The sequence below is a fragment of the Leptonotus elevatus genome, chromosome 21 (assembly GCF_054856555.1).
Source record: "Leptonotus elevatus isolate MCC_2025b chromosome 21, RoL_Lele_1.0, whole genome shotgun sequence".
NCBI lineage: Eukaryota > Metazoa > Chordata > Actinopteri > Syngnathiformes > Syngnathidae > Leptonotus > Leptonotus elevatus.
In genome coordinates, this window is record NC_141259.1 from 15,487,663 (window position 1) to 15,502,673 (window position 15,011).

The 15,011-nt window shown below is 49.6% G+C and overlaps 1 protein-coding gene across 3 annotated transcripts in view; it reads left to right on the plus strand.

Moving 5' to 3' along the window:
* Nucleotides 1-15,011, plus strand: part of arhgap21a (Rho GTPase activating protein 21a) — a 47,486-nt gene that overhangs the window by 22,123 nt on the left and 10,352 nt on the right. The window contains exons 1-8 of one of the 3 annotated variants that reach the window (XM_086065694.1): nt 4,723-5,160; nt 7,617-7,805; nt 9,209-9,230; nt 10,485-10,577; nt 10,735-10,813; nt 10,923-10,977; nt 11,410-11,433; nt 12,633-14,445. In XM_086065694.1, coding sequence (XP_085921820.1) covers nt 4,852-5,160; nt 7,617-7,805; nt 9,209-9,230; nt 10,485-10,577; nt 10,735-10,813; nt 10,923-10,977; nt 11,410-11,433; nt 12,633-14,445 — 2,584 coding nt within the window. In that variant the 5' untranslated portion in view covers nt 4,723-4,851. Of the gene's footprint in view, nt 1-4,721; nt 5,161-7,616; nt 7,806-9,208; nt 9,231-10,484; nt 10,578-10,734; nt 10,814-10,922; nt 10,978-11,409; nt 11,434-12,632; nt 14,446-15,011 lie in introns of those variants that run through there. The other 2 variants (XM_086065696.1, XM_086065695.1) reach the window with 2 other exon arrangements.

Consider the following 15,011-nt stretch of genomic DNA (forward strand, 5'->3'; position numbering starts at 1 on the left):
AAGTACCAATGCAGTGGGATTTATTCTCGCCAAATCCCTCGACATCGTGCTGCTCCTTCTGATGTGCGTACTTTGGCCACCAAGTCGCAGTATGCTATATAGTGTGCTACTGCTATAGAAATAAACAAATCCAAGCAAGAAGGTTGACGATATCAACGCATGGATGATAACGTGAGAGGAATGTGTTTGATATATTGCCACAATCCTGACAGACTGATCATGCATGGTCGATGTAAAAAAAAAAAAAATGTTTTCCCTGTAGCTTACATTCAACCATTCCATAGTTTTCCTTTCCGGATTGTTTAAAGATGTTCCCAAACGGATTGTCCGATTCATTTGTTTTCCCCCCTCGGCAGCCTCATTCTCCTCCTTTTTCGCCTCGCCGCCGCCTCTCTTGGCACATTTGAGTGCAGTGCAATCACATTAGGAACCCTTCAGATTGACCTCCTCCACTCAGCCTGAGTCACTTACTGGTACGTCCCAATTTTTTAATGCTCAGTGGATTTTATTCATTCATTTCAAGGGAGGAAGTTGATCTGAGATGCAGTTTTGTCGCGGTCCTCGTCGACCGAATGAAATCCACAAGCCGAGGCACTGCTGTACTCTGCCAAAGGATGAGAGCAAAATAAGTTCACCGCCGGCTCCCTGTTGACGGTGAGATTTGCATCCACTGATCCATCCCTCTACCTCACGGGCCGTGTGAATTGGGGCTTTTATGGGTGTGCGCTGGCGTTGGGCACGTCGCGGGAACAGTCTGTTGGCCGGCCCTCATTAGACGTCCCTTTTGTTACAGTAAGCCAGACCTCGCGGAGGCCAGATGCAGCGTGTCCAGATTAGATCCTACACCCGCTAGGAGTCTTGAAAAGCCACCCCTGAATCAGGCCTAATCCCCCCCCAGCAAGTCTTTCTCTTTTCTTCATCTGCCCTTTTCTCTGCATCACACAGCTGCAGATCCATCCAAGTTCGTCTCACACAAGCCTCGGGAACTGGTCTTTGTCGCGTTGAGAGCTGCATCTCTCAACGCAAAGTAATGTAACGATTGCTACAAGATGTCTTTTGCTAGTCAAACTTGGCTGTAACAAGTTTTGCTCAGGCCAGCCAATCCGAGGACAGAAAAGCCAAAATGCTGAAGTGCTCGTGGGCCGGCACATTATTCGCCCTGTGAGAAGGAAATTCAAATGCCATTGGTTAAATTTGGTTAAAGAGTTTAGTTGCTGATATAGTCTCATATGAAGGCCCTCGGCAGATTAGATTGGCATGACATGACAACACAGAGGCTGAAATCTGGACCAAAAAAAAACAAACACAAATCTTCTGGAAGCTGTACAGCCAAGAGTAACACTACAAAATAAAGAAAAATAGACTGTTGGGAATAACTTTTACAATTGTAAGGAACAAATTGAGGTTGTAAAGTGCCTGTGATCATATTTAGGTCAGCAGACAAGGTCTTGCTGGCCCACCACTGTCTAAATTCAATCAGATGTTTAGAGATTGGGGGGGGGGGGTTGCATTATTACACAAAGCGGAGTTGCAGATAATCATTTAGTAAACATGTTCAATCTGCTTTTCCTCTCTGAGATGAGTTCCGCTACTCCGCTAACTCCATTTGGTCTTTGTTTATAGCTATCCTGTTCCAAGCTTGTCAAACTTTCTTCTCAACTTGTCTTCGAAAGACTCGCTACAAGATCTTGGAGTGCGTCTGTGGGAATTTTTCTGCGTTCATTCAGAAGAGTGTTTTGTTTAGGGCAAAGGCCACTAATGTTGGACCTGGGATGCGGTCTTGTTGGCTCACCTTCTTCGTTTTAGTTCATCCCCAAGGTGTTTGATGGATTTCGTCCACAAAAAAACCCCATCCAAACAGACCCTTACTTTTGGACTTTGCGGTGTGCGCTGGGAACTGAAAAGGGGCTTCCCCAATTGTTACCACAAACTTCATCAGCTTTAATTCTTAACCCTGACAAGTACTCAAAAGTTCAGTCTGAAAAAAATTTGCACCGCAAATAGACACGCTACTTTTTTTTTTTTTTTTAATGAAGCAGCAAAGTCGTATTGCTGATTGTATGAAGGTGCCAAAGTCGGACAAAAAAAAAAAGTGCAGGTTTCTCTTTTGGTTTTGAATGCCCCCAGTAAAGTTTGAGTATTTGGCCAGCGTTGTCTTCATTTGGACACAGCTGTAGTCTGGATGTTGTCTTTGGCCGCGTTTGTCAAGTTGCGGCCATTTACAGAAAGATCGGGCAGGAATTCCGGGATACAAACTGCACGCGCAGTTTTGGGACCGACCGCAAGCGGGACCCGTGCTGCGTGAGGCAACAATGAGGGGGTCCGACGAGACCTCCCAAAAACTTGAATGTGTTGTTTGGTGCTTGGCAGCGACACCCCGGCACACCTGCTGGTGGCTCGCAGGTGCCGTGCATTATTTATTGCATTTTCCACCTCAATGACATCCCATAAAGTTCTTCAAAGAATTTTACCAGTTGCTGTTAAAGAGCCGCAGACGTTTTCATCATCCTTTTAACCTGTTGTCATGCTGGTAACAAATTCAATACACACTGCTGGCTTTTGATTGTCCTTCAGTGTATTCCGCACTCTCACTGCAGGCCTGCGTAACCTTTGTGTACTCTTTGTTTGAGCGCCAGTTGCTATGACAGGTCTCCAAACAGGCCAAGTCTGAAGAGCTGGCCAGGAAGCGTTGGGGGGGGGGGGGGGGGGGCCCTATGTTGTTTTCAGCATAAAAATTGTAAACACTAGCTAGTTCTTGGTTTGAAAACAAAAAAGAAAATCGAGACACAAACACATTTTATTCATCTGCGTAACTTTGAAAAACTGTTTTACTTTTGTACCTAAGCACATTTCAGATTCTATGCTTTCTTACTTTTACACTTACAGGAGGTGAATCGGTACTTGTCGCGTGGTATTTTGCACAACAAGGATCTGTACTTCTCCCCAAGTACAGCGTGAACTCTTCTTGCTAGTGTTGCGCTCAGACGACAGTAACTACAATAGCTAAGATGACCCCATTGATCCCCAAAGCTGCCGCAACTCTTTTGCCAGGGCATTAAAACATGACCCACTTTTCTCACTTGTCGTGTAAACAGAGAGCGGCCGCATCCAAAACACGCGCGCGAGCGCGCGCGCACACACACACACACACACTTACAAATCCTTCTTTTCACCGTCCATTCTGGATTTGAACTTGGAGCCAATTGCAGTTCATCGTCACCCAAAGTGTGCGGTGCCCATTTAGAGCAAATTGTCCGCGCACGCTAACCACGATGGAATCACATGGACGTCAGCGCTCCAATGGCTGATGTTGTTGTTTGTTGCCGTGACAACGGCGGGTATAATAGTTTGTGTGTTGTTTGCACAAAAGCACGGCCAAGAGCGACATGGGAGTTTCTTGCCACAAGACTGTTGCTGATCATGTGTTTTGCATTTGAAAGAATTCCCATCAACTTACAAGATCGCACGTTGGCCTCAGATTTGAAGTGCTTGTCGTGAAATTGTGAAATTGCCGTTGTAAAAATGGAAACAGCATGTGGTGTTTTTCCAAATTCCTTTCTGGATGCAGCAGTTCCACAAAAAAAAAAAAAACATTCTTATGGGTTTAAATCACAGTCAAATGACAGTTGGGTCTTTTCTATTTCTGCTGTCTTTTCCATAAGGAAGATCACGTGCGGCGCTATATTGGGCCCGATGCGGTAACCGGATTCTGCTAACCAAACTCTGCAAGGGGAACATTCCACGACGGGTGTTCCTGTTGTTGTTGTTGTTGTTGTTCATGGTCACGACGCTGTCTCAAATATTCCCCGCAATCAAAATAGACTGCTGTTAACATTTACACCGCTTATGCTAGCGCTAGGCTAAGCAAGCGTACAAACCACAGGGTTTGTTGATGGACGTGCGTTGGCGAGCTTGTTCCCAGCGCGGCAGGCCGCAGGGGAAAGTGTGATGAGGCGGCACGTCGGCCTTTTGGCCCACCCGAGAGGCAAACACCAGACCCATCTAGCCCAAGAGTACTGGGCCACTCAAGAGCTACATCTCAAGGCTAAACCATCGTAGCTAACCCAATATTAGCATGTAGCCTCAACAATATCGTTAGTGTACCAACACATTCTCAATCACTGAATAGTTCCTAAACCAGTCTGTATTGTCTCAATTCAGCACATAACCAAAATAAAGCTGAGTTTGTGTTTGACCAGTTCTCACCGAGCTAAACTCCTTTAGCTTACCTGTCTGCGTTGGTTTTATAGTGACCGAGAGAATTTGTTTGTCATTTGATACTTGAAAACCACACACGTTGCCATTCTCCTCGTTCACAATTTTATTAAAGCATCACCTGCGAATACAAGTTTGAAGTTTGTACTGTTTATTATTCTCACTAAACAGCGATAAAAGCCTCCCTTTGGCTAATGTAAAGAAAGATTTCAAAGTTACCCCCCCCTAAAAAGTCCTCTTACAAAAAGATAGCAAATCATTTTGATCAGGTTGCATCTTGTTCCATAAATTCTTGCTGATTCCACCTCGGACGACTGCCAGTGTCGGTCTGCCGTTAGCGTCGGGAGGCGACTGAGCGAGGTGGAGATGGAGGAGACGGGAAAAGGAAAGAGGCCGCCTAGTGTGTGTGCGCGTTTGTGTGTGCGCATACCTCCGAGTTGTGGGTGGGTGCGTCAGCCAGCCAGCCGTTCAGTCGGTCGGTCTCGGCTCTGCCGAGTGGAAGCATCAGCGCGTGTCTGCGGGACGTCCCGAGGAAGGACATTGAGGAAGGATGGACGAGCTGAAGAGGACCAAGAGCACATTTTGGCATCCATTTAATCCCGCCATCCGGTTCTAGCGCGCCGACTTGGCTATGCCATGCTGGCCCAGAGGAACGGACTTCCCGCGGGCTGCAAGCCGGTTCCCCTCCGGGACCTGGCCGACTTGAGGGACGCCGCCTCGGAGGGCTGCTGCTCGCTGTCTGCGATCCCCTCATCCGGAAGTTGTCCCTGGGCTCGGCTGGCCGGGGCGGACTGCTGCTTGTCGGAGCCGTACTGCCTGTGGTTCCAGCTTTTAGCACGAGCCTACTGGGGCGAATTAGAATTGGGGCTGAAGAGTTCCAGCCGCGGCGGAATTTCCTGGGCTCGTCTGCGGGAAGCCTCCAGAAAGAACTGCGTGCGATCGCGGGTAAGCCGCACAAGAACGAGAAAGCGTCCGTCTGCTATTTGACATTGGGAAGGAGGCGGGCAGGCAGGAACAAAATCCTGGATGTGGCCTCACTTCAGGCTTTAAGGAACACACCGGCGGGCGAATTGGTTGACACGCGAGGCGTTCAGAGCGGAGGAGACTTTGCTGAGCTGTCTGAGGAATTTTCTGTGCGTCATCCTGCTCCCCCGTGGCAGCGCCGTGGCAGCGCCGTCCCGCTTTACTGACCGATATCTTTGATTGTGCCTTCGTTTGCTTGCACTCCACCACACAAGTGGGAACCTCCCAATGCATCTCCTCAGATATAAAATGGCCGCGCTTTATGTTCTGCGGTTGGAAGCAAGTCAGGCTGGCGTATTTTCCTGCGATAAAGTCAACGCGGGTGACTAATGTTAAATGTCTGCGGTCGGAGAGGTTTGGAGAGGAAAAGTGCGAGGGAGTTGCGAGAGGTCGATGGATGACGTCGGCCGCTCGGGTCTGACTCAGACGAACAAAAACATACTTTTTGCATGAAAGTGGACCAGCGGTGACATTCAAACTCAAGTCGGACGCATGACGACATGCCAGAAGTCCGACCCTAAGCGCGTCCATATTGAACTCATGGGGGTCAGCTTCCGGACTCACCTGTGGTATAGGCGCCATCGAAATATATTCTTAAATCCTTTTACCCCGCCGGCTACGCGCTTTAAAAACGTTGCGATGCGTTGAAACACTTTTTGAAATATTATTTCTCACTCTGTCTCGCTCGATCTCTCGACAATCGTATAACATCACTTTTGAAGAAACGAAGACGACTCTCTGCCTTGCGCAGTTTTTCAAATAAGATGAATGAGGTAACATTTTATATTGAAACTCTTGTAACAATCCAGGTCTTTTTAACGAACGTCATCTCGCTGAATGCTAACATGTTATGTGAAATTGCATAGCTGGGCTCAAGCAAATTAGCATACCTTAAGATTTTACGATAATATTGTAAACCTTCAGACAAACTTTAACACCCGTAGAACAAAAACCGATACAAAGAGGGCACGCAAGAATTCTGGCAGACATTTTGTTCTCTTCTGCTCCGCCTTTTCTTGCGTGCTTGCATCTCTTTCAGTAGAGCTCAGTGCTGCCTGGCGTGTTGTGGCTGCAAGTGGTACTACACAAAAAGCGCACAACTTGAAATTGTGATTTACTGTGGACAACCCATGAACGGTTTTGATGAACAGAATGAGTGGCAAATATCTTGCCTCTTCCTCTACAATTCACCACATTTGCTATATGGAAAGACCCCCGAAGCCTCACCGAGCCAAATAGTTCAGCTCTTACATAACGCGGCATTCTGTTGTTGTTGTTGTTTTTTTGTTGTAAAAGCACAAAAGCAAACAAAAGGGCAGAGCGAGGCGACGTCAGCGCCGCTGCGGGTATTGCTGAAGATTTCAGCCGTCAGAGCGCGAAACCCACACCCATCCTTCTCCCCGAGGACCTCCGCAATCCACATCTGCTCCTCCCAGACAGCCCGGGCGGGAACCCGCGTCTTGCTTTTGAACTCCTATGACCTGAAGATGTATTTTAGAAGCCGGGAGACTCTTGGCTTGCTGTCACGATGGTCGTGTTAGCCGCATGCGTCGTCCTCCATCATTTGATGGATTGTGACGCACGAGTCACTCTCACGATTGCTTTTCCCGCCATTCTGCCAATGAGCCATCTTGCAAACGTCATCATTCGCGGCTCACAAGTATTTGTAGCATTTGTATACAAAAGTGCATTTTTCATAATCGAACCCCCGTTAGTTGCGATGTTGAGCACGCATGAGTGCATCATTGACGCATTGTTGTTGTTCTCCCGCCCGACTGGCAGTAGGAATGCGAGAGAGAAGTCTCTCATCAGGCAAACACGCCGGAGCGCCTCGCAAGGCCCCAAATGGGAAATAAGCAGAGCCACATGTGTGCATGTGTGAAGCCCCCGGCAAAAAAACATGGCAAGACTTATTATTTTGACAGATATTGTTTGCTCCCAATCCAAGCGCGGTTAAGAAACACAATTATGTGTGCGTGCGTGCGTGCGTGCGTGCGTGCGTGCGTGCGTTTGGCCTCGTCCCGGGAATGCCAGACATTCCTCGCCCAGCGTAATGACGGATGTTGTGCGCCTCTTGTCTGCGTGTCAATCTCAAGAGTCCACTTTGAGTTTCAACGACACGAAGTCTTCATTTCTTACGGATGCCAAATGTCTCATTAACATCGACATGTAAAAAATATCCAAAGTATGACATTATTGGTAGAAATGAGGAAGTTATTGCTTAATTGTCAAATGATGGTTTGTGGTTATATTTTGCATTCATGTGCGGTTGAGGAAACTAATGGGGGGTCAGAGGTGATTTTTTTTTTCCCGTGTGCGCGACCCATTGCGATCAAAGATAAATGAGATTTTGCATGCATTTTGTGCACGTTTTGCAGGCCAAGCAGAAAGATGGGCCCGACCAGAGCGACACGTCGGCCGCGGCCTCTCCCGGGCCGGAGGAGGAGCCCTTCTGCTGGCCCGGGCCCAAGACGCTTTGCCTGCGTCGGACCTCTCAAGGCTTCGGCTTCACTCTGCGCCACTTCATCGTCTACCCGCCCGAGTCTGCCGTGCACAACTCTCTCAAGGTAACCCCCTGAATTGAGAAAGGGCAGAGAAGAAATTGTGGTGAAAAACAAGTTGCGACGGTTCATTCAAAAGTTTACAGGTTACGTTAAGTAAAGGTCACATTTCTAGCTTCGTCCGAAAAATGTCAGTATCCCAAATTTTCAAGTCATGACAAAAGCTGGAATGTCTTGTTTCAAAATGGGTTCGCCGTCGCGCGCAAGTTAAGTTATTTTTCCCAAATGGGAGGTGAACACAAATTGCCGTTGACAAGACAACAACAAGGATGTGACGGGAATCGCTCGACTCAAATCATCGCATGCAGCAGAGACGACGGGGGGGGGGGGGGGGGGGCAGCCCATTGGCTGATGGGGGCAGGCGGAACTGAGAACACGGTCAGACAAACGGGAAATCCCGCTGACAAAAAAAAGGAATTTATTTGAAAATAAATGCGAGCTGGAAAGACGCGATGAACAGGCAGCGAGTCTTCCGAAAAATCCGCCTTGCGTAAAGCGCGGCGTGCTTCGGGAAGGACTAACAAGGGCATGCCGAGGTTTCTGCTCAGCCTCAACTTGATCCTACCTGGGACAACTGCCAGTCGTCCTCTGGATAACGCGGCCGTTGCCAATCTTCTTCTTTTTTTTTTGGTACTAATCGGGTCCACCGATGTGCGCAGAATCGCGAGGAGCGCGGAAAGGCTTTTAGTTGACAAATAGGGCAGAGCTTTGATGCGAACGCTTCACCGGCCTCTCGGGCTCTTTGAGCGACGAGCCGCAGGTTCCGTGCCACCTGACCTCTCCCATCATCCTCACTCACCATTTCCGTGCAGTCGACAAAAAAAAAAAAAAAATAATAATTCTACACGGCCTTCTTCAAATGCAAGCTTGTGCTGAATGGATTTATATCTTGGTCTCATTTTCACATACATGTGAAGAGGGGTGTGAAGACTTTTCCTATCCACTGTTGATGGACTGCGTAGCGTCAGACAAAGATGCCATGACGCAACCCACTGCAAAGGACTTTTTAAGGATGTGGGATTGGAGCCGTGGACTAATCTTCGGATTTTGGGCTCATCTCCAAGGCGGTCTCGTTTAAGACGTTTGGAAGAAAATCCGGGACGGGCAAGTGATTGTGGGACTTTGATCAACGGGGGCTTAGGAAAGTAGTGACGTTTTGAATGTTGCGTTGACAGCACTCGTGAGCCAAGGTCGTCAGGGGACGCAGGTCGTGCTTGAGTTTGGGGTTTTATTGTTGTCCCCGTTGTGCTGCCTGAGGGCAAACGATGGCCTTCACCCACTCAAAAGAATCCTCATCCATTTTTATGATGTGGTTCGACTGGACTCTGCCTTGTTTTTTTTCATTTTGTTTTTTGGAGCTTTTAACTGCACTCATTTGTTCTCTCCTCTCTCTGTGTTTTCTTTGCTAGGACGAAGAGAATGGCAGCCGAGGTGAGTGTGAAAAACGGCGTAAAGATAGAAATACAAATATTTGTTCCCGCATGAAAAGTTTCTCATGGAATCTCAAATGTATTCGATTCATCAAATACAACACGGCGCAAAATAAAATCACAGAATAAAAAACTGTACAGTAAATAAAAAAATTTAACTACCAATACAATTGACACTTTCAGGAGTTTGAACTCATAATATATTGCACTTGTCCTTTTGATGTTTTGTTCAGCAGTTGATCTTCAAGAATCTTGTCAGTTTTCATCTCAAACCCCGATCACGTTTTCCTGATGCTTTCTTAAAGGGGTGTGAAATGTCTTCACTATTAGATGAAAAAGACAATATTAAATGAAAACAAAGTCAAGCTCAAGGTGGAAAATACTTGCATTTTAGGAAAGCATTTGTTAAATTATAATTAGGAGAAAAATATATTGGAACAAAAATATTGAGGGGAAAAAAAGACAACTATTCGATGAAGAACATTCAAATATTAGCTATAAACTTGTGGTAAAAATTCAAATGTGTTCTTCAAGATCCTTTTTATTCTTGCAATTGCCAAAATTCCCACGGAAAGTTCTTCAAGTTGTCCTCATGCACTTTGTAACTTTGCTCAGAATGAGCAGGTGGGTCAGGTTTGAAGTGGGCGGGTCGTCCCACTGCGCCCCCTCGCAGGAACTTGACATTGCTTGTGGCAGCTGCGCGCGTCGCATGCTGATGATGTCATGACTTTTTTGGTGTCGTCAATGCACGAGAGTCCCGGTGAACGGTCGGTCCGCTCGGCCTGCTTCCAAGCGCCTCGTAAATCCTGCTGACGCGCTGAAGCAAAGCCAATGAAAAGCTCCTCAAAGTGTGACGTCATCATTTTTCCTTCCCGCGCCTGTCTTCAGGCCTTGCGGAAGAATTCTTGTAACTGTCTGAAGACAAACGCTAATCATACGGACAGTGTGCCATGTGCTGCCTGCTGCAATGCCGCACTAAGTTGAATTCATCCGGGACGCCGCACGACAACAACAAAGAAAAGAAATCAATAAATCAAGGTTAGCCAATCAGAGGGCCTTGTGCTTTGCTGCCCTCTGCTGGACACATGTCCAAATTCACATGCAGCTATTCAAGTCGGACCATAATAAATGTTGACAAAAATGCCTGATTGAATGATTTGCATTGAACGCAAATGATTATTGTCGCCTCGCGACTCATTTGTGGCGAAAAGACGTCGCCATTGAACTCAAACGTGTTGATGGATGCGCTTGGCAGGGAGACAGCGAAGTCGCCTCGAGCCCATGGACACCATTTTTGTCAAGCAAGTGAAGGACGGCGGCCCCGCGCACGGAGCTGGACTCTGTACAGGTACGCGCGCACACACACACACACACACTTCACAGTGGAGATGACGTGACGCTCAGTAAGCGGGCGTCGGCTAATTGCATTGATTTTTTTTGTATTCAGATGTACTTGTCGTATGATTTTGATTTGTAATTGCTGGTCGTAAAATGCGCGCGTGCAGGCGATCGCATCGTGAAGGTGAACGGCGAGAGCATCATCGGGAAGACGTACTCACAGGTCATCGCTTTGATCCAGAACAGGTGAGCCGCTCGCCCGACACTCTCGTTGACGTTCTCGCACGCGCGCGTTCCCCTCCTCATCTTTTCCTCCCTTTGCCTCCACGTCGCCGTCGTCGTCGTGGCGACGCAGCGATGCCTCGCTGGAGCTCTGCGTGATGCCAAAGGATGAGGACATTCTGCAGCTGGTAAAGAAAATTGTCTTCCATACCCCTTCACTTGTTCATTTGAGACGATTCCACTCGGTGAATTCATTTGACGGGCGCGGTTAATCGTTTGAGCTAACGATCTGAGTTCTGTTCGGTATCAGTGCGCACTCCGGGTGGATACTCGTCCTGGTGTCGGTCTGAAAAAAAAAACGGTATGGAACATCTCTCACATTGAATTGCAAAATTGGCAGATCAGCAAATCTTTTCTTGATGTTTCCTTTTGAGCGCCTCTGACAGTCACAATTATCCGCAATATTTGCAGCAGTGCGCGGCGGATTTCGTGCTCATATTTCCTTCCTTCCGACTCCTTTCAATTCTTCATCCGTGCTGTATTTTTAGCTTTCGTGTCTTTGTGCTTACCTGTCAACTTGTTTTTTCTTTCTTCTTGCTTCTTTCGCCTGCCGACTGCAGTTTTCCAGGGACATCAGCGCTCTGGTAAGACGGCAGCGACTTTTTATTGCTCCTCTCTGAACGAACGGTGGTTGTTGATCTTGGAAGTTTTGTAAAAATCCAGCCAACAATTTCACTTCGCCCACTTGACATTTGAAATGCAAAGTCGAGACCCACAAAATATTCTCAAGAACTCGCAAAGTCTTCCATTTGGGTTTGAATTGTCATTTGGCCCATTTCCAGGAGTCGTTGAGAAACTCCTTGAGGAACATCAAATTCGGTCGTCCCCGAGTCGAGCCACAAAAAGCCTCAAGGACCCGTCCTGCAAAGGATGAAGGAAGTTTTTTCCGTTTGAGTTTGAAGTCACCATTTTAGGCCGAGTGCTTGAGAGAGATTCAGCTCAAGAAATTTGGTAAGCGTGTCTATCGTGAGTGGAGCCACAAAACAAGTCTGCAGAGATCTTGTGACCGTGAAGACGAAGGAAATCTGCCGTTTGACGTGCGAATCATCCAGCGGCCGACGTCTGCCTGGCGGCGGCGGGCACGGCAGGAACCTGAGAGCTCTTAGCGAGAGGGCCATCGATTGCACTCGTTGGCTTTGATTTTCTGCACAGCAGCCGGAGGAGGCGGAGTCCAAAATGGAGTTTTGAGCCGAAGCCGCCTGATTGGACTGGATAGCGTCCGAGCCGAGTTGTTTGCACGACGCGACGCGACACGACACGCCAGTCATGTTGGCGGCCAGCGGCCAAAAGAGACACGCCCTCTTTTCGGGTTCTTCTCTTGCCTCGGGGCATTTTCTCCGTCCTCCTCCTCACTCTTTGCGCTCCCTATTTGACGACCTTTGTGGATTTCATCCGTCTTACAAGGACAAAGTTTGACAGATTGTTTGCTTTTTGTTGCATTCGGCGTCCGCGCTTTTATGGCCTGGTTTAAATCTGACATTGCTTGACAACGGACGAACCCCGTCCAAACAAAAAACATGACATCATTGACAGCATTATAAACACATTCATCTATTTATTATGACGTGAACTTAGAAAAAAGGGAGCTTGACGTCACCCAACGCGATTTCAACTGTGTTCATTTTTGGGATCTTTGTCGTTTACATTTGCTTCGAATGCTTTGAGGTCAACAATGGAAGATCGGCAGCGGGATCCGTCCGACTCCAATGCGGCAGATTCAGACTCAAACAACTTTATTTATATGCAAGTCCAGTGACATGGTGTCCCGTTTCTTGTCTTGCAGGCGTATTCTCAGGACGCGTACCTGAAAGGAAATGTGGCGTACAGCGGAAATGCCCACAACATCCCCGAGCCGCCTCCAATATGCTACCCCAGGGTGGAAATTAAGACTGTGGGCAAAGTGACGGAGGCAAGCGACTCCCCGCAGGTGGCAGGAAGAGCGACCGAGAAGAACTACCGAGTGGAAAATCCGCTTCCCCCTTCGCCTCCACCGCCGCAGACGGCGGTCTGCGTGTGCAACGACAGCTCGAGGGCAGCGACCGCGACCCCCGAACAAGCGGATCGGAACCTGCCCTTGGCTTGGGCGGGCCCCAGCCGCAGGACGGAAGAGACCCCGCGCTGTCCTTCCACGGAAACGGGCACTCCTGCATGCGTACCGCCGGTTTCGTCACCTCCCGGATGTGCGCCGCTGCAGCGACCTTCTTCTGGTCCGGCGGAGATCCCCGCCAACCGCCCTTCCCCGAGCGCTCCGCCCGGCCCGGACCATCCCGACAAGTCTCCGCAACGAGCGTCCCCCGCCGCTGCCTCGCCGGACGCTTTGTCACCCAAAGCCAACCGCCGCTCGCCCTCGCCGGCGGCCCCCTCCTCGCCCTCCCCTCACCAGAACATCGACTGGCGGAACTACACCACCTACAAGGACTACATCGACGCCAAGAGGCTGCACGCCTACGGCTGCCGCACCATCCAAGAGCGTTTGGACAGTTTGCGTGCCGCCGCCAACTCCAGCTCCGCCTACACGCAGCAGCGCTCGTCGTCTCCGTGCGCCGGTCAGAAAGGACCGACGGCCTCTCAGCTCCGGTGGCGGAGCGCATCGACGGACCGAGGGGCCAACGGCGGGACCCGCGGCGCTCCCTTCCGAAGCGCCTCCCACGAGAGGCTCGGCGGCTCGGAGCGGAGCAGAAATTGGCCCCGCAGCGCTTCCCAAGATGCGCTGGCGTTCTCCAGCCCGGGGGGCGGGGCCAAATCTCCAGCGCGCTCTTTGGACCACCTGGGCCGGCAAGCCGCCGAGCGACGAGGTCTCGGCGCTGCGGACCCGACGGCTCTGGAGGACCGTCTTCTGCTCTGCCAAGGAGAGGAAGCCCGAGCCAGCAGGCAGGGGGCGGGACAAAGACTTCTACCTCATCTCCACCGCGCCGGCGAAGGATTATCAAACTCCTCTTTGGCCGATGAAACGTGCGGAAAACCGCCATTACGGACGGACGGCAAGGTGCTGAGGCCCTTGCGGCTGCCGGTTAAAAATTCCATCTCAGAAGCTTCCACTGCCGCTAAAAGCACAGACTTGCTGAAAGACCAAAGAAGTCACATGACTGGAAACCACCTGGGCCAGCCGGCGCCTCTGCATCTGGACCTCAGGACTCGCGCCGACAGTCTGAAGATGGAGAGCAGGTCCGAAGCCAGTTTGGCGGGCCGCTCTTCATCTTGCTCAGGTCCCGCCTGCAAAATAGCCGCGCACAGACTGATACAAAGCGCCGCCGGCGCGTCTTTCGGCACAAACGGAGCCGCGGGCCAAAAGCCAAAGTCCTGTGTGCGCATTAATGGCGGTCTGGCGCAGGGCGTGGAAGGACTCGACGCCACGGTGGTCGTACTGAGGAAGGACAAAAACTCAGGGGCGGCTCGCGCGCGCCCTCCGTCCTGCGTCTTTGCCGTTTGTGACCAGCGAGGCGGCGCCAGCTGCAAGTCGCCGCCGTTGCTGAAGGCCGGTTCTGCCGACGCCGTGGCCTGTTGGACCGGCGGCTGCCGGGAAATGCCGCTCAGGAGGCTCGGAGGCGCCCCGTCCCCAAACTTGGACGACTCCCTCGACTCCATCCCTTTTATAGGTGAGAGACCCGCAAATCATCGTGTTGATATTGGCAGGCGGCGGTGACGTTCGAGCACAGCGTGGAGATCCACATTTCCACATTTGCGTTTTCACTTCATTAAGGTTTGCCCCACTGTCATTTTTGGACCTCAAATACAACATGTTACTTATTAGCCCGCTGATCGACTGTTTTGGATACTACGTCTTAAGAAAGAAGTGAGTCGGATGTCAGGATGATGTCATCGTGTAAGCTTTGCGCATACGAGAGCGAGTGCAACATCTGGCATAGCCCGCCCGTCGTCTTCAAGGAAACAAAACCCAAGAGTGTGTGCGTGCGCGCGCACGCGCGTGCTCTCCTGATGGTTCTGTGACGTAACGGTCCAAAGCAGGTTGTTGCTCATGCAATTTCCTTTTTTTGCGGTACTCAGAAGTCAACAAGTAGCAAGACAACATGACTTGATTTTTCAAATGTGGTTTTCTCTACTTTTCAAAGCAGATATATTCGTGACGTTTACTACATTTAAGAGTTTGGGTTTATTTTTTACATTTACTGAAGTAAGGCAATGGAATCAGTAGAAGTCTTTT